Source organism: Somniosus microcephalus, chromosome 2, assembly GCF_052327205.1.
Source record: "Somniosus microcephalus isolate GS21.2 chromosome 2, FLI_Smic_1.0, whole genome shotgun sequence".
NCBI lineage: Eukaryota > Metazoa > Chordata > Chondrichthyes > Squaliformes > Somniosidae > Somniosus > Somniosus microcephalus.
Window position 1 is genome coordinate 232,006,235 of NC_140988.1, and position 25,908 is coordinate 232,032,142.

Consider the following 25,908-nt stretch of genomic DNA (forward strand, 5'->3'; position numbering starts at 1 on the left):
GTACAGTGTCGTGCTCTTGAGGTAGAGGTAAAAGCAGGCAATTTTTTTTTTTTTTTTTTAATCTAGCCATCCTGCTGTAGCCTAGGAATATACAAAGCTGACAATAAATCTACTCAATGGAACTGTATTCTAGTCTCCAGCATTAATATCTTAAAGATTTTTTTTTAAATGCAACCAAAAAAGTCTTTCACAAGCAAAGGCCTGTTCATACTCATTCTTACCTAAGTCGTATATAAGTGTCAAGTTATTTTGATGAATGGACCCCCCCCCTCAAATATTCATTTATTTATTCCTTTCAATGACCAATAGAACATGTAAACAATATATCCTCTCTTAGCATTAAGCTTTGTTTAAACAAATCATAAAAATACAGGTAAGATCGGGGAGGGGATGGAAGGCGAGAGATCCAACTTATATTCTATGCCCAACAACCTAATGTGGTCCATATTCAAAAAAGGATGACAAAACAATTGTAACTACAGGCTAATTAGTCTTACTTCAATTCCGTGTAAAACATCAGAATCAATTACCAGGAGCAAAACTGAGGATTATTTGTACAATAATAACCTAGTAAACGGCAATTGACATGGTTTCAGAAGGAGAAGATTCTGAATGACCAACCTCTGACTTATTTTCGAAGTGCCAACCCAAGTGGACTGCGGAAAGCCCTATGACGCGGTGTATCTAGACTCCTAATTGACAAAGTTCTACGCAAAAGGCTATTACAGGAAACTTTGGTTTATCCGGAGGTTATATGTCCGGAATACTCGACCTAACGGCAAAAATCAGGAGCCGTTTTCTAAATGTTTTTTTAGTTCTCGTTGCTTTCCCCCCCCCCCCCCCCCCCCCCCAAGTCAAGCACTGCAAGGTCTGTAGCTATAGCAACAGCTTCAGCTACAGACGCTTGCAGCTGCAGCCGACTGTTTTGAAGCAACAGGGTTTGTTGTTTCACACGGAGCTTCTCAGTTCCGTATGTTTAAACATTAACTCTGGTATGTCCGGCACTTTTGATGTTACGGCACCAGCTCAATCCAGTCAGTGCCGGATATCAGAAAGTTTCCTGTAGTTAAACTCAAATCTGTGGGGATGCAGAAAAAATTCTGGGAATGGATTTTTAAAAATCGGAGCGACTGCTGCCAACGAACCGGAAGCTGCGCAGAAGCATTCTGTGCATAAATGTCAGGTCCCAAATATGAAAAGCTAACGTTCACCACAACAGACAGAGGGCCTGATAGCGATAAACACACTCGGCGAGTGTACAATAAAACTCTAACAAGATGACAACATCCTAATATCACCTTCAAGTCACATTTGCTCGTTAAATTGTACTGGAAGTTTAAGCAGTTCATTCTGATGAATTAATTACACCGCTGCCACACTCTCCCTTCTCGCGTTCCTTCTCCGCCCTCCCTCTCGTTTTCCTCCCCAGTCTCTTTGTCTAGCGCTCCCGTCTCTACTCTCTACGATTCTTTTCCCAGCCGATCCAATCCTAACATCCTGCGCCTGCATTTTGTTCACCAGCCGCGTGTTCAAACCACAAGAGGACTTGATAGCAATAAACACAGAGTACAATAAAACTCTCACAAGCTGACAACAACCTAATATCACCTTCAAGTCACATTACAGACCTCCCAATGCCTGAAAATTCCATCCCTCACCTTTCTCTCACTAATCTGTGGGAAGTCTGGCGAGAACAAACAAAAAAAAAATCATTGGAACTGCACATGCGCAACTACTTCATGTCGTCGGCAGCAGTTGCATCCATAAAAAATTGGCTGAAGGGCAAGTCCTTGTTAGAGTATTTATGTCAGAGTGGGAGGGATGAAGGAGCACTGAGTGGGGTATCCAGGGCTCAGTGATGGGGCCACCATTGTTCCTAATCTACATCAATGACCTGGACTCAGAAAATCAATGCAAAGTAGTCAAATTTGCAAATGATACTGCACTGGAATTGAAGGAGGCAGCTCAGAAACAGCAACAAGTTGGACAACATTTGAACGTAAACAGAACAATGGAAAATGAAATTTAAACAATAAGGATATCACTCACAATAATGTTTGAAACCTTTTAAAGCCTGTCATTTTGTTTAAGTCGGTCATTGATAGAAAAACTGATCAATTAGCAGAGACAACAAAATTTGAGGGACCGACTTAAAAACCAGATGATCCATAATTTTATACTACTAATAAATATGACTGGGCCATCTTCCGAGTGTGTGTCTCTATTCTGGTAGAGGGGAACAGTGCTCCAAACCCAGATGCAATCTGCACACAACATTGGGCCTGAAGTTGCGGTCGGAGGCTTCCCGCGGGCAAATGCTTCCAAACCGCAAGAAAAATACGAGCCTACCTGATGGTCCCGGAGGTTCGTAGACTCGTGCTCCTGGGCCTCTATGCGTAGGCCTGTGTAAAGGCCCACTTATCCCAGGGGCGCAGGCGGTTCGCAAGCATCCCTGGGATCACGTGGGCCAGGCCAATCAATTAGAAAAGGGGATCCCCATTATGCTTATGGGGATTCCATTTATGTACGGAACCCCCATAAGCTTAATAGGAATTCCCCTAAAAAAACTCAAATTTCACACAAGTTAAATAAAAATAAATCATTACATGTTCAAAATTAATTAAAATATAATTAAATTAAACATTCAAAAAATGTAATTTTTTGAAAAATAAATTTAAACGTTTTAAAGGGGCTAAAAATAACCTGTAACTAATTTTGAAGTTTTTTTAATGTTTAAATAATTAAAACATTATTTTAATATCTATTTAAACCCTTACGCTGGTAAAAGGCGGCCCTACGCCTGCTTTTGCCAGGTGTAAGAGTTTCATGGGCATTCGTTGGGCAAATAGCCCGACTCTCAGCCTGTTGATGTTCATTTCCCGGGGATGCAGAGGATCTGTCAAGCTGAAACGTGACAGATTGCAAGTTCTGGATTTTCGCGCATGCGCAGGCGGATACCTGGTACTTGTGGGGCGCTTACGGATGCGTACGCGGTCATAGGCCCCATAAAATCCAGGCCATTGTCTTTATTCTAGCTTCTTTTTCCATTTAAAAAGAGAAAGTCTTGCCAGTTTACGAAGAATAGTTATTAATCAATATTTTTTACTCAACATATTTTGTTCATTGTCCAATTGTGCTTACCATTGTAACTTACGTCATGCCTCAGTATTGTTTTCATAAATTACATTTTTAAAATCCACAAATAAGTTTTTTTTAAATAAAGATAACGAGTTTACTGTAGTATATACACAGGGCCAAACTGCCAGAGGCCCCACAATATGGCTGAAGCTTCACATGCAGTAGATGTCTTACCAGAAATGTGTGGGTGCTTTGCCTGTAATTTTCCTTCCATTGGTAAGAGGTGAAAATCACAGACAATGCCTCTGCATTTTTATAGTAAGCTTCCCACAGCGACCTGATCATACGACAAGGCCCTGGAAAGTTCCACCCACAGTAACTATGCAGAACTCAATGTACGCACTCCTAGGAAAGGTATGTACCCAACATAAACTGTGTATTCACACTGTTTTGTTTCATTTAAACAACTCCTGGGTTCTACAGGTACTGAATATTTGTCTTCATGTGTTTCTTTTTATTCTCTTCGATGGTGACGGAGTTAAACCTAAATGAAACAAATTTTGGTTCGAACTGTAAGCTACTTTATTTCACAGCGAAGTGATATGTTCAGAATAGATATGATTATAGTTACCTGGTTGAATTGATACAACTTGGCTCCACATAAAGATTTAAAAATATGAAGTGATGATGAAACTTGGAAGTGCAGTAAACAATGAGGAAGATAGTAATCGACTTCAAGAAGACATAGGATGGGCGGACACATGGCAGATGAAATTCAATGCAGAGAAGTATGAGGCGATACATTTTAGTAGAAGAATGAGGAGAGACCATGCACACTAAATGGTACAATTTTAAAGGGGGTGTGAGAACAGAGACCAGGGGTGCTTGTGCACAAATCTTTGAAAGTGGCAGGACATGTTAACAAAACAGTTAAAGCATATGGAATCCTGGGCTTTATAAATAGAGGCACAGAATGCAAAAGCAAGGAAGTTTCACTAAACCTATATAAAACTCTAGGTCAGCCCCAGCTGGAGTATTGTGTCCAATTCTGGGCACCACACTTTAGGAAGGATGTGAAGACTTTGTAGAGGGTACAAAAGAGATTTACTAGAATGATTCCAGAGATGAGGGGATACAGTTACGTGGATAGGCTAGAGAAGCTGGGTTTGTTCTCCTTGGAGCAGAGAAGGCTAAGAGGAGATTTGATAGGTGCTTAAAATCATGAAGCGTTTAGATAAGAGTAAGTAAAGAGAAACTGTTTCCAACGGCTGAAGAGTCAATACCGAGAGGGCACAGATAAGGTGATTGGCAAAAGAACCAGAGGCGACATGAGGAAAATGTTTCTACGCAACGAGTGGTTAGGATTTGGAATGCACTGCCTGATAGGGTGGTGGATACAGATTCAATAGTAGCCTTCAAAAGGGAATTGGATAAATACGTGAAGGAGAAAATATTGCAGGGATATGGGGAAAGAGCGAGGGAGTGGGACTAACTGGATTGCTCTTCGAAAGAGCCGGCGCAGACTCGATGGGCTGAATGCCTCCTTCTGTGCTGTATTCTATCCCACATTGGTGGGTTGCCTTACTTAAAACAGAATAACCCCTCTGCATTCGGTTTTTAGTCCCAGGGCAGAACGTCCTGTCTTTGTAGCCTTCAAAATCAACTACTCCCCCCACCATGCCCCCGCACCAGAATCCACCAACCTAACATGGCAATGACCCCTGCCAAATTCAAATGAATACGATTGCAAATGGTTGCTGGACTGTCAAATTATCATTTATCGTCTCCAAGATGCCAGTTCAGACACTCGGTGAAACCCAATACATTGTTCCAACTCTGCTGCCCTTTGAATTTAACCCTTTAAAGTCAGCATTAACTTAAAACACATTTTAAAATAACTCATATCTCAATCCTGTCCATGGAAATACAGTCAAAAATCCAGAAAAGATTACATTAATCTTAGTCATTTTGTACTGGGAGGAACTGAATGGGGGCAAAAAATTGGGCAAAGAGATTCCCACTGGAATGTTATGACCCTCACAGTAGTCAGCTAACAGGAGGAATAGCAGAGCCTGGAACAGGCCAACCACCCTGGCCTCTCTTCTACAGAAGCTGCATGACTTAAGAATGTAAGAACTTTGAAGAACAGGAAAGGGTCTTGTCCACCAAACACATCCTTTATTAAAAAAAAATATACAAGTGGAACACCCCACCTGTCTGCCACATGCCTCAATCTCTTCTTTCTCCAAAGGCACGCAATTGTTTCTTGAACTCATTTTATACTATCTATACTTTGATGGTCTTAACCTCAAAAATGAAAGTCAACAGAAAAGTTACCATTCTCATCACTCCATTACCCCTAGTTTCTTCTACAGCAACAGTTGGAGCAGGTGCATCGGCACTAAAAAGAGAAAGAGAAACTATTAGTATCCCAAGATATGTTTCACATGAAAGAGCAGAGTCTTTAAAACTAAACCAACACAGAAAAGCAGATAGGAAGAAATACACATTTCCAAACATGAAAATAGCATACATAGGTAACTTGTTTCAGAATAACACACTTTTGGTACAAAGAAGATTGAAAATTGGCAAAATACTTCTGAATTGAAAGTGTCAGATTACATACTTCTGGAATGGCCTTCCTAGATTTTTGAAGGAATGTATGCTGTAAATGAACACATCAGCTTGTTTCAGTTAGTAACACTCTCAACTGAGTCAGAAGGTTGTGCATTCAAGACCCACTCTGGAACTTCAGCACATGATTTATTTAGGCTGACATTTCAATGCAGCATTGAGTGCTGTTTTGTGAGAGGTGCATCTTTAAAAGGAGACATTAAACAAAGGCCCCGTCTGCCTGTTCAGGCAGACATAAAAGATCCCATGGCATTATTTCAAGGGGTGTCCTGGCCAATGTTCCTCCTTCAACTAATGCCACTAAAAACAGATTAACTTCATCAGTCATCTCATCTGCTGTCTTTTGGATCCCGTTGCAGTGTTTGCCCACATTGCAATAGCTAATGCACTTCAAAAGTAAATCACTGATGTGAAGAAGCACTTAGGGACTTCCTAGGGACACAATAAGGTGCAAAATATAAAAGGCAAGTTCTGTCTTTCTTTACATTGTTATTCAAATTGAGGGGAGGGTGCTGGATTTTGAAATTTCTTGACACACAATATATGCATGTACTCTTCACTCAGCCCCACTACATACAGATTTTGTTTTGTAAAGCAGCTGATATTTTAAAGGAGGTTGCAGCAATGCAATGCTCTCTCAACAGCCTTGTGCATATCCCATAAATATACTGTTTAAGCTCCCCTGGCTCTAATAGTGGGTGCATATTTATCCCTAACTGCAAGTTCAAGCTGCAAGGTTAAAGTTACCTGAGCCAGCTGCCCATCCCCCGACCATGCCTGTTCTTTGTTCTCAGTGAGCACTGGCTCTTCACTTAAACTTAGCTCCCAAAGCGAGAATATCAATGCTAATTTGATCCTGTGAGAGACAACATCAGTCATGTCTGAGGCCGGGACCGAGGAACGAGGACGAGCCCAGCAGCGAGGTCAAGGCGCAGGAGTGGCGCAGTGTGGACCAACAGCGGGGTCAGGGCCCAGGGAAAGTGCGGCACGGGCCAACAGCGAGGTCGGGAGGACCACAACGTACCCTACGAAACCCAAGCAAAGAGGACCTGCGGGAAGGAGGGAAGAGGACAGTAGGAATACATTTGTGCGCTAGGCCGTTGCAGCAGAGCCTGGTCTCCAATTGTCTTGGATCCCCTTGCCATTGGACCAAGACCTTGCTCTGTCAAGCCCATGTGGTAGCTGGTGTGCAACGACCACCCCATGTTAAAAGAATTCACGCACAGGCATCTTCCACCCTTTAAAATGAAGTTCGGGACCTGGAGTGTCAGGACCCTCATGGACAACCCCAACAGTGACAGACCGGAACGCCGTACTGCTATCGTTGCCCGGGAGCTCAGACGCTTCGACATTGACATCGCTGCCCTAAGCAAGACCCGGCGGGCAGGGGAAGGCCAGCTCAAGGAACAAGGCGGTGGTTACACCTTCTGGAAAGGCAAACCCAAAGAAGAATGCCACCTCCTTGGGGTAGGCTTCACCATAAAAAATGAACTGGTCGGGCGTCTCAGAGACTCCCCTGGTGGTATAAGCGAGCGCCTCATGACTCTTCGACTCACACTAGCCCAAAACCAGTGCGCTACGGTCATCAGTGCGTACGCCCCAACACTGGAAGCCACAGACGAGACCGAAGAGGAATTTTACTCCAGCCTCGAACAATCCCTGTCCAGAGTCCCAACGGGCGACAAGCTGATCCTCCTTGGCGACTTCAACGCCAGAGTCGGAAAAGACACAGACCTCTGGGGAGGTGTGATCCGCAGAGAGGGGGTAGGGAAAGCCAACTCCAACGGTACCCTCCTCCTGTCGAAACGTTTACAACATGGCCTCGTCATAACAAACACCTTGTACCGTCAGAGAGACACGTACAAGGCTTCATGGCAGCACCCTCGTTCCAAGCACTGGCATCTGCTGGACTACGTCATCGTCCGAGTGAGGGACCGCAAGGACGTCCGCATCACCCGCGCCATGACAGGAGCTGACGACTGTTGGACAGACCACCGCCTAATCCGCTCTGTCATCTCCATCAATGCAGCCCCAAAACAGTGGTGGCAACAGAAACAATGCCGCAAGAAAATTAACGCTGGAGCACTCAAAGACCCCGCTAAGAAAGCCCTATTCAGCCTGCGCCTCACAAACAACCTGACGACTCCCAGTGATGCAAAGACAGAGTGCCCACAGCGTCTGGTCTGCACTCAAGGACTCCATAATCAGCACCTGTGAAGAGACGCTCGGTCACTCAACCAGGAAACACCAAGACTGGTTCGACGAGAATGACCAGGAGATAATAAGCCGCAAGCGCAAGGCATTTCTGATCTGGAAAAAGCAACAGAACTCAAGAGCAAGAAAGCAGCTCTACAGAAGCCTGAAGGCTGTGGTCCAACAAAAAACTCGCTACCTAAAGAACAGATGGTGGGTGGAGAAAGCGCAGGAGATCCAGCAGCTAGCCAACAACCACGACGTGCGTGGATTCTTTAGCGCAGTCAAGACCATCTACGGCCCAAGCACCCAAGGCCCTTCCCTACTGCGGGCCAAGAACAGAGAGATACTCATCAAGGACAGGGAAGCAGTCAGTGCCCGCTGGAAGGAGCACTTCGAAGATCTCCTTAGCCACGACTCTGTCTTCAACACGAGTGTCCTCAACTCCATCCTACTGCATGCTACCTGCCATCATCTCAGCACAACCCCAGCCTGGCATGAGGTTGAAAAGGTCATCCGACAACTGAAGAACAAAGCCTCAGGAGCAGATGGAATCCCCGCCGAGGCACTAAAGCATGGTGGAGAAGCACTACTGGCGCGAATTCATGAACTCATGTCTCTTATCTGGAAGGAGGAGAGCATGCCAGGGGATCTCAGACGCCATAATTATGACCATCTTCAAGAAAGGTGACAAGTCCGATTGCTGTAATTACAGAGGAGTTTCCCAGCTATCTGCCACAGGAAAAGTCATCGCAAGAATCCTCCTCAATCGCCTTCTTCCAGTGGCCGAAGAGCTCCTCCTAGAGTCGCAATGTGGATTCCGCCCACTAAGGGGCGCAATGGATATGATCTTCACCGCACGTCAATTACAAGAGAAATGCAGGGAACAGCACCAACCGCTGCACATGGCCTTCTTTGATCTCACAAAGGCCTTCGACACTGTCAACTGTGAGGGATTATGGAGTGTCCTCCTCAAATTCGGCTGCCCTCAAAAGTTTGTCACTATCCTCCGCCTGCTTCACGGCGACATGCAAGCCGTGATCCTGACCAACGGTTCCACCACAGACCCAATTCACGTACGAACCGGGGTCAAGCAAGGCTGTGTCATCGCACCAACGCTCTTCTCAATCTTCCTTGCTGCAATGCTCCATCTCACCCTCAGTAAGCTCCCCACTGGAGTGGAGCTAATTTACAGAACAAACGGGAACGTGTTCAACCTCCGTCGCCTCCAGTCCAGATCCAAGGTCGTCCCATCCTCTGTCGTCGAATTACAGTATGCAGACGATGCTTGCGTCTGCGCTCACTCGGAGGTTGAACTCCAAACCATCGTAAATACCTTCACCGAAGCATACGAGAGCATGGGCCTTACACTAAACATCCGTAAGACAAAGGTCCTCTACCAACCTGCCCCCGCCACACAGTGCTGCCCGATTATCAAAATCCACGACAAGGCCTTGGACAATGTGGACCACTTTCCATACCTCGGGAGCCTACTGTCAACAAGGGCAGACGTCGACGACGAAGTCCAACACCACCTTCAGTGTGCCAGTGCAGCCTTCGATCGCCTGAGGAAGAGAGTGTTTGAAGACCAGGACCTCAAACCCGGCACGAAGCTCATGGTCTACAGGGCAGCAGTGATACCTGCCCTGCTGTATGCTTCAGAGACATGGACCATGTACAGCAGGCACCTCAAAGCACTGGAGAGGTACCACCAACGCTACCTCTGCAAGATCCTGCAAATCCATTGGCAGGATAGGCGCACCAACGTCAGTGTTCTTGCTCAGGCCAACATCCCCAGCATCAAAGCTCTGACCACGCTCAATCAGCTCCGATGGACGAGTCACATTATCTGCATGCCCTATACGAGACTCCCAAAACAAGCGCTCTATTCGGAGCTCCGGCACGGCAAGAAAGCCCCAGGTGGGCAGAGGAAACGCTTCAAGGACACCCTCAAAGCCTCCTTGAAAAAGTGTAACATCCCCACCGACACCTGGGAATCCCTGGCCCAAGACCGCACAAAGTGGAGGAGAAGCATCCGGGAAGGCGCTGAACAGAGTCTCTTCGCCGGGAGCAAGCGGAAGCCAAGCGCAAGGAGCGCATGTCAACCCAAGCACCCCACCCAACCGCCCCTTCAACCACCATCTGCCCCACCTGTGACAGAGACTGTAGGTCCCGCATTGGACTCATCAGTCACCTGCGAACTCATTTTTAATGTGGAAGCAAGTCATCCTCGGTTCCGAGGGACTGCCTAAGAAGACGACGACTTTGGGATACGGAAATAAACCAAACAAGCCAGAAAGTCCCAGGTTAAATCCCCATTCTCTGCTAAATTAGCTAGTCTCAGCTAGGTTTGCCATACCATAGACTAAGGAGGTGAAGGGGAGGGGAGAAATGAACTAAGGTTCCAGATTTCTATTTCATTATCCCTGCTGGAAACTGCATCTGTGCAGACACCAGATGAAGATAAGTGAGACATGCAATGTTTTCTATCGTCAAATACCCTGCTGACAATCACTGTCTAGGTTCATACATCTGTAAAAGGTACAAAGTACTGCTGGGAACCAAAAACTTCACTAGACTGATTCCTGGGATGAGAGGGCTGTCCTATGAGATTGAGTAGATTGGGCCTATACTCTCTGGAGTTCAGAAGAATGAGAGGTGATCTCATTGAAACATACAAGATTCTGAAGGGGATTGACAGGGTAGATGCTGAGAGGTTGTTTCCCCTGGCTGGCAAGTCTAAAACTAGGGGGCATAGTCTCAGGATAAGGGATCAGCCATTTAAGACTGCGATGAGGAGGAATTTCTTCACTCAGAGGGTTGTGAATCTTTGGAATTCTCTACCCCAATTTTGGACTCTCGGGAAATCAAGGGATATGGAGATAGGGTATGAAAGTGGAGTGGAGGTCGAGAATGAGCCATGATCTTATTGAATGGTGTAGCAAGCTTGATGGGCCAAATTGGCCTACTCCTGCTCCTAATTTTTAATTTATGTACTCAGGAAAGGAGTAATTAGGATAGAAAATGGGTTAGGGTGGGGATGTTGGGAAACGTCAAACAAAAACAAATTGACATGAGGACATAGCAAAAAATATACACAAATAGGAAACTCTAAACTCGCCACATTAGAGAGAATCACGAGGCTAGCAGGAGGAGACTTGTGTGTTGAGGATGAACTGTATTCAAAGAAAGATGGACATTCTGGGTTCTGTTTTGTAACCACGCACTTTAGCTCTTGTCCAGAAACAAGGATTTCACAAACTTTGCTTCCCTAAAAAAGACTTAAATAACTGACTCACTGCCCACATTTGAGTCCACCAATCAGATTTTTAGAATCATAGAACTTTATAAAACAAGGCCACTGAACCCACCATACCTACACTAGCTCACGACAGAGTTATCCACTTTGTCCTATCCCCATCCCTTTTAATTATTTTATTTTTGAAATATTTATCCACTTTCCATTTAAGCTATTACGGATTCTGCTTCCAACACTGTATCTGTATCTGGCAGGACATTCCATGTCCTAAGAACCTGCTGAATAAATATTTTTTCTGTATCAATCCTTTTAGCGATGATCTTCAATTTATGCCCTCTAATTACTAAACCTGATCAGTGGAAATAGTTTGTGTCTATTTACCTTCTCAAAACCATTCAATTTTGAACATGTCTATCAGAATGCTTCTTAAACTTCTCTGTTCGAGTCAAAAAGCTCCAGTTTCTTTGGTCATTCCTTATTAGTAAAACTTTACATTCTGGTATTATCGTAGAAAATCCCTTCTGTACTCGCTCAATGGTCTTCACTTCATTCCTAAAGTAGGGTATCCAAAACTGGACACAACGACCCGAATTTCTGGGCCAGAGGTTTCCCGTGGGTGCAAGCCTCCGACCTGCACTTACCTAGCGCGCCGGCCGTTGAGCTGTGGGCCCGCGTGGAATTACAATCCTGGGCCTCCTCCAACTGCCGGCACGCAGTGCTTGCGTATCCCAGGGACGCAGTTAGTTCGATGCGTCCCCTGGGGTCACGTGGGCTATGGAGAGCCAATGGTAGCAGGGAATGCTTCATTCATAAGTTTGACAGGAAGACCTATAATTTAATACTATATAAGCCCCAAAACATCACAATCTTCAAATAAATGTTAAAAAATCACATTTTTAAAATAACTATAAATTACATGAAATAACTATTTTAAACAATAATTTCAATTTTTGAAAAAATTAATTACATTTTCTAACGGGGCTAAAAATAAACTTACCTTTCTTTAAAGTATTTAAAAATAATAAAACTGTGGAAAAATGTTTTAATTTTAATTAATTCACCACTTACCTTGTAAAAAGCAGGCCTTGCGCCTGCTTTTTAAAAAGTGTAACTGCTGGAGACTTACCCTCCCGGAAAAACCTGGAAAAAAAACGTAAGTTCGATGCGCACGTGCTGCCTCTCCTGCGCACGCGTCCACCTCTGAACCCCTTCTTTCAGGGGAACGGAAGTGCCGGTTTCCCGCGCATGCACGAAACCAGCACTTCCATTGGGTTTACGGGCGAGTACCCTGTGCGTACTCACCCGTGGAGACCCGAATTTCTGGGCCAATATTTCAACTGTGACATAATCCATGATTTGTATAGGTTTACAATTACTTCTTTGCCTCTACCTACAAAGACTAGGTTCCCATTTATTAACTTGCCATCTCATTTTTACAGATTTGTGTATTCGAGACCCGAGAGTTTCTATTTTATTTCTTTTAAATGTTTATTAACCGACAGATACTCATTCTTACTCCCAAAATGTATCGCCCCACATTTTTCTGTATTAAAATTCACCTGACATTTATCTGACCAATCTACTAACCTGTCTATATCCTCCTGAAGTTGCATGGTCTTCTGCATAGTTAACCATGCTATCTATTGTTATGCAGTCTGCAAATTCTGATAGTGACCTCTCCTCCCATCAAAACCCAGGTCATTATAATGTATTCAAAAGCACAATGGTACCCTCCAGGGGTCAGTGTTCGGACCAGAGTTTACATCCCTCCAGTCTGAAAACAATTACTCTGGCCGGAATATTGCCGAGGCTCAGGGGGCGGGTTTGGAGGCCGGACCTCCAGCAAAATCACAAAGATTGACAGCAGGCAAGAGACCCGCCGTCAACCCGCCTCCAATCAATCTTCCCAAGTGTCAGCTCCCCGATTTGCACATGGACCCGATACCTAGCGGCGGGAAGAGGATTATAGCCACTTAACTGCCTGTTAAAGGTTGTTAACAGGCTCTTTTTCAATTTTGACACTTCTACTTCAGGCTTCCAGACGTCCGGACACCACGCCAGGTAAGTGTGGCATGTTGCGAGTCTGCTGTAATGTTTCTGCATTGATGACAGCTGCAGAAGTGGTGTGAAGGATCCAATGGTGCACTGGTGAGTTTCAAAGGTAAGAAAATGTTGGGAAATTCATTTTTAATGCATTTACACTTTTCTGTAGGTAACAAGTTTTGAATTGTATGTCTAGTCCCACCGCATTGGGAGAACCTCTCTCACCAGTGACAGATCACTTCTGTAACCTCACCTGCAGCTGCCATCTGTTCTAGCCTAAGGAGGGAGTCACTGGAGAGCCTGGGTGCAAGAGCTCACTTTTGTACAGTGATTGTCAGTGTTTGCAGCACCTCAATGCTGTCAAACACAGAAATCAGCTGTCAAAGACGTCATCTGACCGGCTTCATCTTAATTGGCCGGCAAGCCCGTGGGGCGGGCTTAACAAGGCCAATTGACGTAAAATCAAGTCTGTGAGCCGGATGTGGTTGGGGGCGGGACTGGAACCCGGAAGCCACCTGACCCGCTCCCAAGCTGCATCGATCGAGAAAATCACGGCCTCTGTTTCTTGTTCTGCAGCCAACTGCCAACAATATACAAGCTCAGAAGTGATTGGTGAACAGGACGTGATGCAAGTTATGATATGGGTAGCAGAGTATCAGATGAGCTGAAGTGTACGGAGGGTGGAAGATGGGAGGCTGGTCATGAGAGCATTGTAGTAGTTGAGTTTAGAGGTAATAAAAGCATGGACGTTCTAATCATCCCTTTGAGACCATGTGCCTTAATTTTATCAACAAGCCTCCTATGTGGCACCTTCTCAAATGCTTTTTGAAAATCCATATACACAACATTCATGCATTTAATACATCAATAGGAGCCATATAAACATCATCTCCCCTGCACAGCTTTTGTTGGATTTATACCTTATTCTGCTGCCACACCGGTTCTTCTGTTACAAGCTGCTAACACACCAGGAAAAGTTTTATCAACCATGAAATTTCCTCCTCACACTCATCATTTAAAACTGCGCAGTTAGGAGCACCTCGGAGGCCAGGCTGATTCAGGCAGTAAGTGGCCAAACTGTGGAGATATGGAATGTCTCAGTTTGGCCAAATGCCTGTTTAGAGCCAAAACAGTGGTAGAAGCGGTACAATCGACCTCAGTGTACCTTAGGCCACAAACTCTGGTATCCCTTCCCTGAACCTTTCTCTTGCTTCTCTTTAAAGACACACTTTAAAACCTACCTCTTTGACCAAACTTTTGGTGACCTGTCCTATTATCTCCTTATATGGCCCAGTGTCAAATTTTGTTTGATAATGCTCCTGTAAAGCGTCTTGTGACGTTTTACTACATTAAAGGCACTATATAAATGCAAGTTGTTGTTGTTAACTGACTCCGAACTGGTTTATTTATGCAGTTCCATTATGTACTGAGTTGTCAATACTCAACGTATTCAAACAATTAAAATGACTGGACGAATTTGCCCGATTACTTTGTTGGTAAATAAACTACATAAAATGGAACTGAGCCACGCAGGTCCTACACTGAATTCTCAATTTAGGCTACAGGGAGGAGTGTGAAATATTAGATGAAATAAACAGAGCGAGAGGAAGTATTATGGGGTGTAGCATCTCTGAAAGTGGATAAATCTCCAGGTCCGGATGACATGTATCCCAGGCTGTTAAGAGAAGTAAGAGAGGAAATAGCAGAGGCTCTGACCATCATTTTCCAATCCTCTCTGGCTACAAGTGTGGTGCCAGAGGACTGCTAACGTCATACCGTTTTTTTTTTATAAAAGGGAGAAGGGGATAGACCGAGTAATTACAGGCCAGTCAGCCTAACCTCAGTGGTGGGAAAATTATTGGAAAAGATTCTGAGGGACAGGATAAATCCTTATTTAGAAAAACACGAATTAATCAAGGACAGTCAGCATGGATTTGTTAATGGGAGGTCGTGTCTGACTAACTTGATTGAATTTTTTGAGGTGGTAACAAGGAGGGTCGATGAGGGTTGTGCGTTTGATGTAGTATATATGGATTTTAGCAAGGCTTTTGATAAGGTCCCACATGGAAGACTGGTCACGAAAGTAAAAGCCCATGGGATCCAAGGCAAAGTGGCAAGTTGGATTCAAAATTGGCTCAGAAGTAGGAAGCAAAGGGTTATGGTCGATGGGTGTTTTTGTGACTGGAAGGCTGTTTCCAGTTGGATTCCGCAGGGCTCAGTACTAGGCCCCTTGCTTTTTGTGATATATATCAATGATTTAGACTTGAATGTAGGGGTATGATTAAGAAGTTTGCAGATGATACAAAAATTGGACGTGCGGTGGATTATGAAGAAGAAAGCTGTAGACTGCAGGAAGTTATCAATGAACTGGTCAGGTGGGCAGAACAGTGGCAAATGGAATTCAATCTGGACAAGTGCAAGGTAATGCATTTGGGGAGGGCTAACAAGGCAAGGGAATACACAATAAATGGTAGCTTACTGATAAGTGCAGAGGAACAGAGGGACCTTGGAGTGCACGTCCACAGATCCCGGAAGGCAGCAGGACAGGTAGATAAGGTGGTTACGAAGGCATATGGAATACTTGCCCTTATTAGCCGAGGCACAGAATATAAGAGCAGGGAGGTTATGCTTGAACTGTATAAAACACTAATTAGGCCACTGCTAGAACACCACGTGCACTTCTGGTCACCACATTACAGGAAAGATGTGATTGCGCTAGAGAGGGTACAGAGGAGATTTACGAGGACGTTGCCTGGACTGGAGAATTTTAGCTATGAGGAAAGATTGGATCGGCTGGGGTTGTTTTCAGGAGGCCGAGGGGAGACCTAAGTGAGGTGTATAAAATTATGAGGGGCCTAGATAGAGTGGCTAGGAAGGAACTATTTCCCTTAGCTGAAGGGTCAATAACCAAGGGGCATAGATTTAAAGTAATTGGTTGGAAGTTTAGAGGGGATTTGAGGAGAATTTTTTTCACCCAGAGGGCGGTCGGGGTCTGGAACTCACTGCCTGAAAGGGTGGTAGAGGCAGAGACCCTCATCACATTTATTTGGATATGCACTTGAAATGCCAAAGGCTATGGACCAAGTGCTGGAAAGTGGGATTAGGGTGGATAGCTCTTTGTCGGCCGGCATGGACAAGATGGGCCAAATGGCCTCCTTCTGTGCTGTAAATATCTATTGATTCTATAATATGATACAGGAAGGATAATACAATTGGGCTCAACAACACTGGGCTAGCGAGAGAAAAACAAAGCTAGGGTTCCTGCTACTAATCACAAAGCTGGAAAGTGCACAACTGATGATATGGCTTAGCGGTGATATCTCTCATAGAAGATAGGAGCAGGAGTAGGCCATTTGGCCCCTCGAGTCTGCTCCGCCATTTAATGAGATCGTGGCTGATCATCCAAATTCAGTACCCTGTCCCTGCTTTCTCCCCATACCCCTTGATCCCTTTAGCGTTAAGAAATATATCTAACTCCTTTTTGAATATATTTAATGAATTGGCCTCAACTGCCTTTTGTGGTAGAAAATTCCACAGGTTCACCACTCTCTGGGTGAAGAAATTCCTCCTCATCTCTGTCCTAAATGGCTTACCCCTTATCTTTAGACTGTGACCCCCTGGTTCTGGACTCCCCGGCCATTGGGAACATCCTTCCTGCATCTAGTCTGTCCAGTCCTGTCAGAATTTTATAAGTTTCAATGAGATCCCCTCTCATTCTTCTAAACTCCAGCGAATACAAGCCCAATTGACCCAATCTCTCCTCATACGTCATTCCTGCCATCCCAGGTATCAGTCTGGTGCATCTTCGCTGCACTCCCTCCATGGCAAGAACATCCTTCTTCAGGTAAGGCGACCAAAACTGCACACAATACTCAAGGTGTGGTCTCGCCAAGGCCCTGTACAACTGCAGCAAGACATCCTTGCTCCTGTACTCGAATCCTCTCGCTACGAAGGCCAACATACCATTTGCCTTCTTAACCGCCTGCTGCACCTGCATGCTTACCTTCAGCGACTGGTGCACAAGGACACCCAGGTCTCGTTGCACTTCCCCTTCTCCCAATCTATTGCCGTTCAGATAATAATCTGCCTTCCTGTTATTGCCACCAAAGTGGATAACCTCGCATTTATCCACATTATACTGCATCTGCCATATCACCCAACCTGTCCAAATCATACTGGAGTTTCTCTGCATCCTCCTCACAGCACACACGCCCACCCAGCTTTGTGTCATCTGCAAACTTGGAAATATTACATCTAGTTCCCTCGTCTAGATCATCATTTATACTGTGAATAGCTGGGATCCTCGCATCGATCCCTGCGGTACCCCACTAGTCACTGCCTGCCACTCGGAAAAAGACCCATTTATTCCAACTCTTTGCTTCCTGTCTGTACAGTCTGATGCTCATTGCAGAATCAACATTTGGGTAAGGTGGCCAGTACTATAGAACTCTAGCTCAGCATGAATCTAGGAAGAGAAGACAATTGCAGAAACATTTATGCTTAAAATCAGGATTAGAGTGAAGTATATTCTCTGAAGAACTGGATGGTTTAAATTGGGCAGCAATTCAGTATTTTGGAATTATATACAGTTGGTTACACTCCCCAAGTTATACGCCTGAACAAAATTCACAAGTTCAGGTGCCTCTAATGGTTCAATTGGCAAATATATTGCCCACTGATTATGGGGTATTAAGTCATTAAGACCAAAGAGGATCCAGGTTCAATCCAGTCTGCAAGAGGCTCGCTCGTCTTGGCCAATGTGGCTGCAGACCCGGTACAATTGGTTTTAGCATCTCTGGGTAAGGAAGAGGAAAAGATAATCACCAGGATTCAGGCTGTTCATTGCTATCTGGTGACTGTTAAATATGCATGTGGACATCACAAAAAGACAACTGAAGCATGGCTGTGATGTTCCATGGCGAATAACCTGCAAACATTCCCCATGTAGATTCATAAAGTTTAGTCACTTGGACAAGATACCAGAAGGCAGCTGGTACCCTGAAAACTCCAACATGTCAGTGTCTTCAGAAAAAGGAAGAAAATTAAATGGGAACACAAGCTCAACTCAAAACAGACAAGCTGCTGGGAGGATACCGGTCAGGTGACATCAGTAAACGTGGCCAAGACTTGTCCTGGTCCTGCTCCAAATCACTTATAGTCAAAAACTGCACCATAGTTTTTGGCCAAGACTACCAGCTTTGGTTTACAGAAAAATGGATACAAATATGTAATGTGATCCCAATACACTGAAAAATTTCCATAAACGAATGGACCAAATTAGAAACAAACAGAATCCAAAAATGTGATCACTGAAACATTGGTAATATACACAGTCATATCTTGATTGAGTTTTTTGATGAGGTAACAGAGGGTTGATGAGGATAATGCGGTTGACGTGGTGTACATGGATTTCCAAAAGGCGATCGACAAAGTGCCACATAATAGGCTTGCCAACAAAGTTGAAGCCCATGGAATAAAAGGGACAGTGGCAGCATGGATACGAAATTGGCTAAGTGACAGGAAAAACAGAGTAGTGGTGAACGGTTGTTTTTCGGACTGGAGGAGGGTATACATTTTTATGAAAAGGAAATCGTGTTTGACAAACCTATTAGAGTTCTTTGAGGAAGTAACGAGCAGGGTGGATAAAGGGGAACCAGTAGATGTAGTGTATTTGGATTTCCAAAAGGCATTCGACAAGGTGCCACATAAGAGGTTACTGCATAGGATAAGAGCTCATGGTGTTGGGGGTAATATATTAGATTGGACAGGGGATTGGCTAATTAACAGAAAACAGAGAGTTGGGATAAGTGGGTCATTTTCAGGATGGCAATCTGTAACTAGTGGGGTGCCACAGGGATCAGTGCTGGGGCCTCAACTATTTTCAAACTATATTAATGATTTGGATGAAGGAAGCGAGTGTATTGTAGCCAAATTTGCAGACGATACAAAGATAGGTGGGAAAGCAAGTTGTGAGGAGGACACAGAGTTTGCAAAGGGATATAGATAGGTTAAATGAGTGGGCAAGAATTTGGCAGATGGAGTATAATGTGGGAAAATGTGAGGTTATCCACTTTGGTAGGAAGAATAGAAAAGAAAAATATTATTTAAATGGAGAAAGACTACAGAATGCAGGGGTACAGAGGGATTTGGGTGTCCTCGTACATGAAACACAAAAAGTTAACATGCAGATGCAGCAAGTAATTAGGAAGGCAAATGGAATGTGGGCCTTTATTTGAAGGGGGATGGAGTATAAAAGTAGGGAAGTCTTGCTACAACTGTATAGGGCGCTGGTGAGACCACACCTAGAGTACCGTGTACAGTTTTGGTCCCCTTATTTAAGGAGGGATATACAGAAAACTCTCGTTTAAATGGCACGGAATATCCGGAATTCTCTATTAACCGGCAAAATTCATACTCCGAAAACAACACCTCAATAACCGGAAATGTTGCCGAGTCCGAATCCGAGTCTCCCGCGGTGGCCGAGTTAGTCAGTGGGGGTAGTTCTCCAAACTGCCACTACTCGGCTTCTTGGCACTGTCAGAAGTCCGAATAACTCAATAAGAGGAGCCTGACTCTCCGGCGCTGCCGGTAGTCTCTTCCGATCCGCCAATTACTGTATACTGCACATTTCTTGATTTTTTTATTTTTGTTTGTTAAAAATAGCCTCGGTAGATAACCCACTCCGTCATCCGGAATTTTTAATCAATCGGCACCATCCCGGTGCCGGATACCAAAAGGTTTCCTGTACTTGCATTGGAGGCAGTTCAGAGAAGGTTCACTAGGTTGATTCCTGGGATGGAAGGGTTGTCTTATGGAGGAAAGGTTGAGCCTATACTCATTGGAGTTTAGAAGAATGAGAGATGATCATATTGAAACATAAAAGATTCTGAGGGGGTTGGGCAGGGTAGCTGCTGAGAGGATGTTTTCCCTTGTCGAGGGGACATAGTCTCAGAATAAGGGGTCATAAGAACATAAGAAATAGGAGGAGTAGTCCAATCGGCCCCTCGAGCCTGCTCTGCCATTCAATAAGATCATGGCTGATCTGATCCTAACCGCCAATCTACTATCACAGAACCATCTCCTGAATCTAACAGAATTAGACACACGAAATAGGAGCAGGATCAGGCTACACGGCCCCTGGGCCTGCTCCGCTACCCACAGGGCCATGACCGAGCCGAACCTAGACTCATGTCCAAATTCCTGCCTGCTCCCCGTAACCCTTAATTCCCTTTACTTCTAGGAAACTGTCTATTTCTGTTTTAAATTTATGTAATGATGTAGCTTCGACAGCTTTTTGGGGCAGCATATTCCATGGACCTACCACCCTCTGAGTGAAGTAGTTCCTCCTCATCTCAGTTTTGAAATAGCAGCCCCTTATTCTAAGACTATGCCCCCTAGTTCTAGTTTCACCCATCATCGGGAACATCCTCCCCGCATCCACCCGATCCAACCCCTTCACAATCTTATATGTTTCAATAAGATCGCCTCTCATTCTTCTGAACTCCAATGAGTAGAGTCCCAATCTACTCAACCTCGCCTCATATGTCCATCCCTTCATCCCCGGGATTAACCGAGTGAACCTTCTTTGTACTGACTCGAGAGCAAGTATGTCCTTTCTTAAGTATGGACACCAAAACTGTACGCAGTATTCCAGGTGCGGTCTCACCAATACCTTGTACAACTGAAGCAATACCTCCCTATTTTTATATTCTATCCCCCTAGCAATGAAATCCAACATTCCATTGGCCTTCTTAATCACTTGCTGCACCTGCATACTAACCTTTTGAGTTTCGTGCACCAGGACCCCCAGATCCCTTTGTACTTCAGTACTTTCCAGTTTCTTGCCATTAAGATAATAACTTGCTCTATGATTGTTCCTGCCAAAGTGCATAACCTCACACTTTCCAGTATTGTATTCCATCTGCCAAATCTCTGCCCAACTACTTAGCCTGTCTATGTCCCCTTGCATGTTTTTTATGTCCTCCTCACTCACTACTTTCCCTCCCATCTTAGTATCATCTGCAAACTTTGATATGTTACACTCGATCCCCTCCTCCAAATCGTTAATATAGATTGTAAAGAGTTGGGGACCCAGCACTGACCCCTGCGGAACACCACTAGTTACTGATTGCCAGTCTGAGAATGAACCATTTATCCCAACTCTCTGCCTTCTGTTAGATAGCCAATCCTCTATCCATGCCAGAATATTACCCCCAATCCCGTGATTTTTTATCTTAAGCAATAATCTTTTGTGTGGCACCTTGTCAAATGCCTTTTGGAAGTCTAAATACACTACGTCCACTGGTTCCCCTTTATCCACCCTATATGTTACTTCCTCAAAGAACTCCAGCAAATTTGTCAAACATGACTTCCCCTTCATAAAACCATGCTGACTTTGTCCTATTAAATTATGATTATCCAAATGTCCTGTTACTGTCTCCTTAATAATGGACTCCAAAACTTTACCTACCACAGATGTTAGGCTAACCGGTCTATAGTTTCCAGCCTTCTGTCTACTGCCCTTTTTAAATAAGGGTGTTACATTAGCAGTTTTCCAGTCTGCCGGGACCTTTGGAAAATTATTACCAATGCATCCACAATCCCTACCGCCACTTCCCTCAAGACCCTAGGATGTAAGCCATCAGGTCCAGGTGATTTATCCGCCTTGAGTCCCACTTCCTTAGTGATTTTGATCGTGTTTAGCTCCTCCCCCCCCCCATAGCCCCCTGTTTGTCCAGTGTTGGGATATTCTTAGTGTCCTCTACTGTAAAGACTGATATAAAATATTCAGTGTTTTTGCCATCTCCATATTTCCCACCATTAATTTCCCGGTCTCATCCTCTAAGGGACCAACATTTACTTTAGCCACCCTTTTTCTTTTTATATAACTATAAAAACTCTTACTATCTGTTTTCATATTTTTTGCTAATTTACTTTCATAATCTATCTTCCCTTTCTTAATCAATCTTTTTGTTATTTTTTGCTGTCTTTTAAAGTTTTCCCAATCCTCTATCCTCCCACTAGATTTGGCTACCTTATATGCCCTTGTTTTTAGTCGAATACTATCCTTAATTTCTTTACTTAGCCACGGATGGCTGTCTTTTCTTTTACACCCTTTTCTTCTCAGTGGAATATATATTTTTTGGAAGTTGTAAAATAACTCCTTAAATGTACACCACTGATCATGTATCGTCTTACCCTTTAATCTATTTTCCCAATCCACTTTACTCAATTCCGCTCGCATTCCTTCATAGTCTCCTTTATTCAAGCTTAGCACGCTTGTTTGAGATCCAGCCTCCTCACCCTCTAATTGAATATGGAATTCAACCATGTTATGGTCACTCATTCCAAGGGGATCCTTTACTAGGACATTTTTAATTAATCCTGTCTCGTTACACAGGACCAGATCTAAGGTTGCTTGCCCCCTGGTCGGTTCAGTTACATACTGCTCAAAAAACCCATCCCTAATACACTCAATGAACTCATCCTCAAGGCAGCCCTGCCCAATTTGATTTGTCCAATTAATATGATAGTTAAAATCCCCCATAATTATAGATGTTCCCTTATTACAAGCCTCAACTATTTCCTGATTTAAGACGGAGATGAAGAGGAATTTGTGCTCTCAGAGGGCCATCAATCTTTGGAATTCTTTACCCCAGAGAGCTGTGGAAGCTGAGTCATTGAATATATTCAAGGCTGAGGTAGACAGATTTTTGAGCAACAGGAGAGTCAAGGGTTATGGGGAGTGGGCAGAAAAGGGGAATTGAGGCCAAAATTGGATCAGCCATGATCTCACTAAACGGTGGAGCAGGCTCGAGGGGCCGAATGGCCTGCTCCTGCTCCTATTTCTTGTTATGTAGTGGTATTCACCAGGGGTCAGTTCTAGGACCACTGCTTTTCTTGAAAAATATTAGTGACTTGGATGTGGGTGGACAGGGCACAATTGCAAAATTTGCAGATGACAAAACTTGGAAGTATAGTGATAGACGTCAAGAGGACAGAGACAGGCTGGTGGAATGGGCGGACACGTGGCAGATGAAATTTAACAGAAAAATGTGTGAAGTGATACATTTTGGTAGAATGAATGAGAGGAAATATAAACTAAAAGGTACAATCCTAAAGGGGGTGCATGAACAGAGGCCCCTGGGGGTATGTGTACACAAATCGTTGAAGGTGGCAGGGCAATTTGAGAAAGCAGTTAAAAAAAGCTTACGGGATTCCTGGGCTTCATCAATAGAGGTATAGAGTACAAAAGTGTGGAAATTATGATGAACCTTTATAAAACACTGGTTCGGCCTCAACTGGAGTATTGTATCCAATTCTGGGCACCACACTTTAGGAAGGATGTGAAAGCCTTAGAGAGGGTGCAGAAAAGCTTTACGAGAATGATTCCAGGGATGAGGGACTTCAGTTACGTGGATAGACTGGAGAAGCTGGGGTTGTTCTCCTTAGAGCAGAGAAGGTTGAAAGGAGATTTGACAGAGGTGCTCAAAATCACAAGTGGTCTGGACAGAGTAGATAGAGAGAAACTGTTCCCATTGGCGGAAGGGTCGAGAACCAAAGGACACAGATTTAAGGTGATTGGCAAAAGAACCAAAGGTAACGTAAGAAAATTACTCAGCGAGTGGTTATGATCTGGAATGCACTGCCTGAAAGGGTGAGGGAGGTAGACTCAATCACGGCTTTCAAAAGGGAATTGGATAAGTACCTGAAAGAAAAACATTTGCAGGGCTATGGGGAAAGTGTGGGACTAGCTGAAGTGCTCTTGCAGAGAGCTGGCACGGGCTCGACGGGCCGAATTGCCTCCTCCAGTGCTATAACCATTCTATGATCTTAAAAATACAACTTATTCAGACACTACGAAACATGATCATTGCACATTCAGAAGGTGCCTTGAATTCTGTACAAATTCCTAAGCTGTATCAGAGTTCACACAAGAGGACAGAAAATCGTTATAAACGCATCGCTGAGAAACAAAACTTATAAGAGTAAAATTATACACACGGTGGAAAGGAGAAAAGGAAAACAACCGACTACAGGCCTAAGCCATACGGTAAGAAATGAAATAACCCACCTGTCAACAGGCACTTCCTCCTCCTGCTTATTCGGGTCGTTTTCATCTGCAATCAAAATAACCGTCGGTTAAAAAGATCAACTGGAAAGACATAACCGACAGTCGGGCCCCCGCGGCCCGGAGTCTGCTGACGCACTAAACCTTCCGGGCGCCGGCTGAGGGCTGTGGGACAGGCGAGGCCCACAGGCTGCTCGTTGATTAAACGGACGGGCGACCCTCAGGGGTCGGGCCAGGCCGCTCTTCACTACCTCACCGCCTCGTTAACCGGCCGGGCCCCGGGCCGCAGGCTGCACCTCTCTTACCTCCGTACAGCCAGTGCTCCTCGTCCTCGCCAGGTGCCGCATTGCCCGCACAGGCCTCCTTCGTCACGTTCTCCGCGTCCGCTGACATGAATGTCGGTGTGGTGTTGATCGCCGTGTCGGTGGTTTGGGCCTAGCTCTGCTCGCTCCGTCTGCGGATCTCCTCAATGCGCAGATTCGCTCCTAAACTGATCTTTAACCCAGGAAACTCAACATCGGAGCAGGCCCTCTGACCCGGAAGCAGCCGCCGGCGCTCAGCGTCTTTGGCAGTGACAATGAGGTTTGCTGCTGGTGGGAGCCCAGCAAAGAGATCAAACAGTGCGAGAAACTGCAGGCAACGGTTCAATACACGGACAAAATATCAGCCGTTTTGGATTGTGACATATTAGCTTGGATTTAAAAATACATTTTCTGTCTCAGAAACATATAAAAATAACTTGCATTTATAGATCAAATTTCACATCCTCAGGATTGCCCAAGGACTTTACAGCCAATGAAATACTTTTGATGTGTCGTCACTGTTGTAATGTAGGAAAAGCAGCAGCCAATTTGTGCACAGCAAGCGCCCACTAACATCAGTGAGATAAATGACTAGATAATCTGGTTTAGTGATGTTGGTTGAGGGATAAACAATGGCCAGGACACTTGGAGAACTCCCCTGCTCTTTGAATAATGCCATGGGATCTTTTACATCCACCTCGATGTCTCATCCAAAAAATGGTACCTCCAACAGTGCTACCAACTGATGTACATTACACACTTCCTGTCACACCTTCTCCATCAGCCTAGATTATGTGCTCAAATCTCTGGAGTGGGGCTTGAAGGCACAAACTTTCGACTCAGGCAATGCAAGCAAGGGTTTCCAATATTTGAGTGTTTGTATATTTCATAATAAGGCTTATAAAGAAAAAGATTTGCATTTATATAGCGCCTTTCACAACCTCAGGATGTTCCAAAGCGCTTTACAGCCAATGAAGTACTTTTGAAGTGTAGTCACCAATGTAATGTAGGAAACGCAGCAGCCAATTTGTGCACAGCAAGCTCCCACAAACAGCAATTATTACGTCCGTGAATAATTGAGACACGGACTGCAGGAGTGGAACAAAATAAGTCTTTACTGGTGGAAGTCAATAGTGAAACTAAAAACACAGAGGCTCACTAGTGCCTTTTATACAGGGGTGGTCACTGCCGGTATTGCAGTCTGAGACCAGTTATTCTCTTAAAGGTGCATACACAACAATTCCTCCCCTTTTAGATAACCAGTACATAACATTCATTTAACAACTAAATGATAACTAATTACAATCACAATTACGGTTCCTAGATAC

At 44.5% G+C, this 25,908-nt stretch overlaps 1 protein-coding gene across 1 annotated transcript in view; it reads right to left on the reverse strand.

The window, feature by feature from the left end:
- LOC147123275 (pre-mRNA 3'-end-processing factor FIP1-like) overlaps positions 1–24,923 on the reverse strand; it is a 43,528-nt gene extending 18,605 nt beyond the window's left edge. Inside the window, exons 1-3 of the mRNA XM_085969953.1 lie at positions 24,584–24,923; positions 24,282–24,327; positions 5,416–5,479 (exon numbers count right to left, since the gene is read on the reverse strand). Coding sequence (XP_085826079.1) covers positions 5,416–5,479; positions 24,282–24,327; positions 24,584–24,671 — 198 coding nt within the window. The 5' untranslated portion in view covers positions 24,672–24,923. The remainder of the gene's footprint in view (positions 1–5,415; positions 5,480–24,281; positions 24,328–24,583) is intronic.
- Between the last annotated feature and the right edge of the window lie 985 nt (positions 24,924–25,908).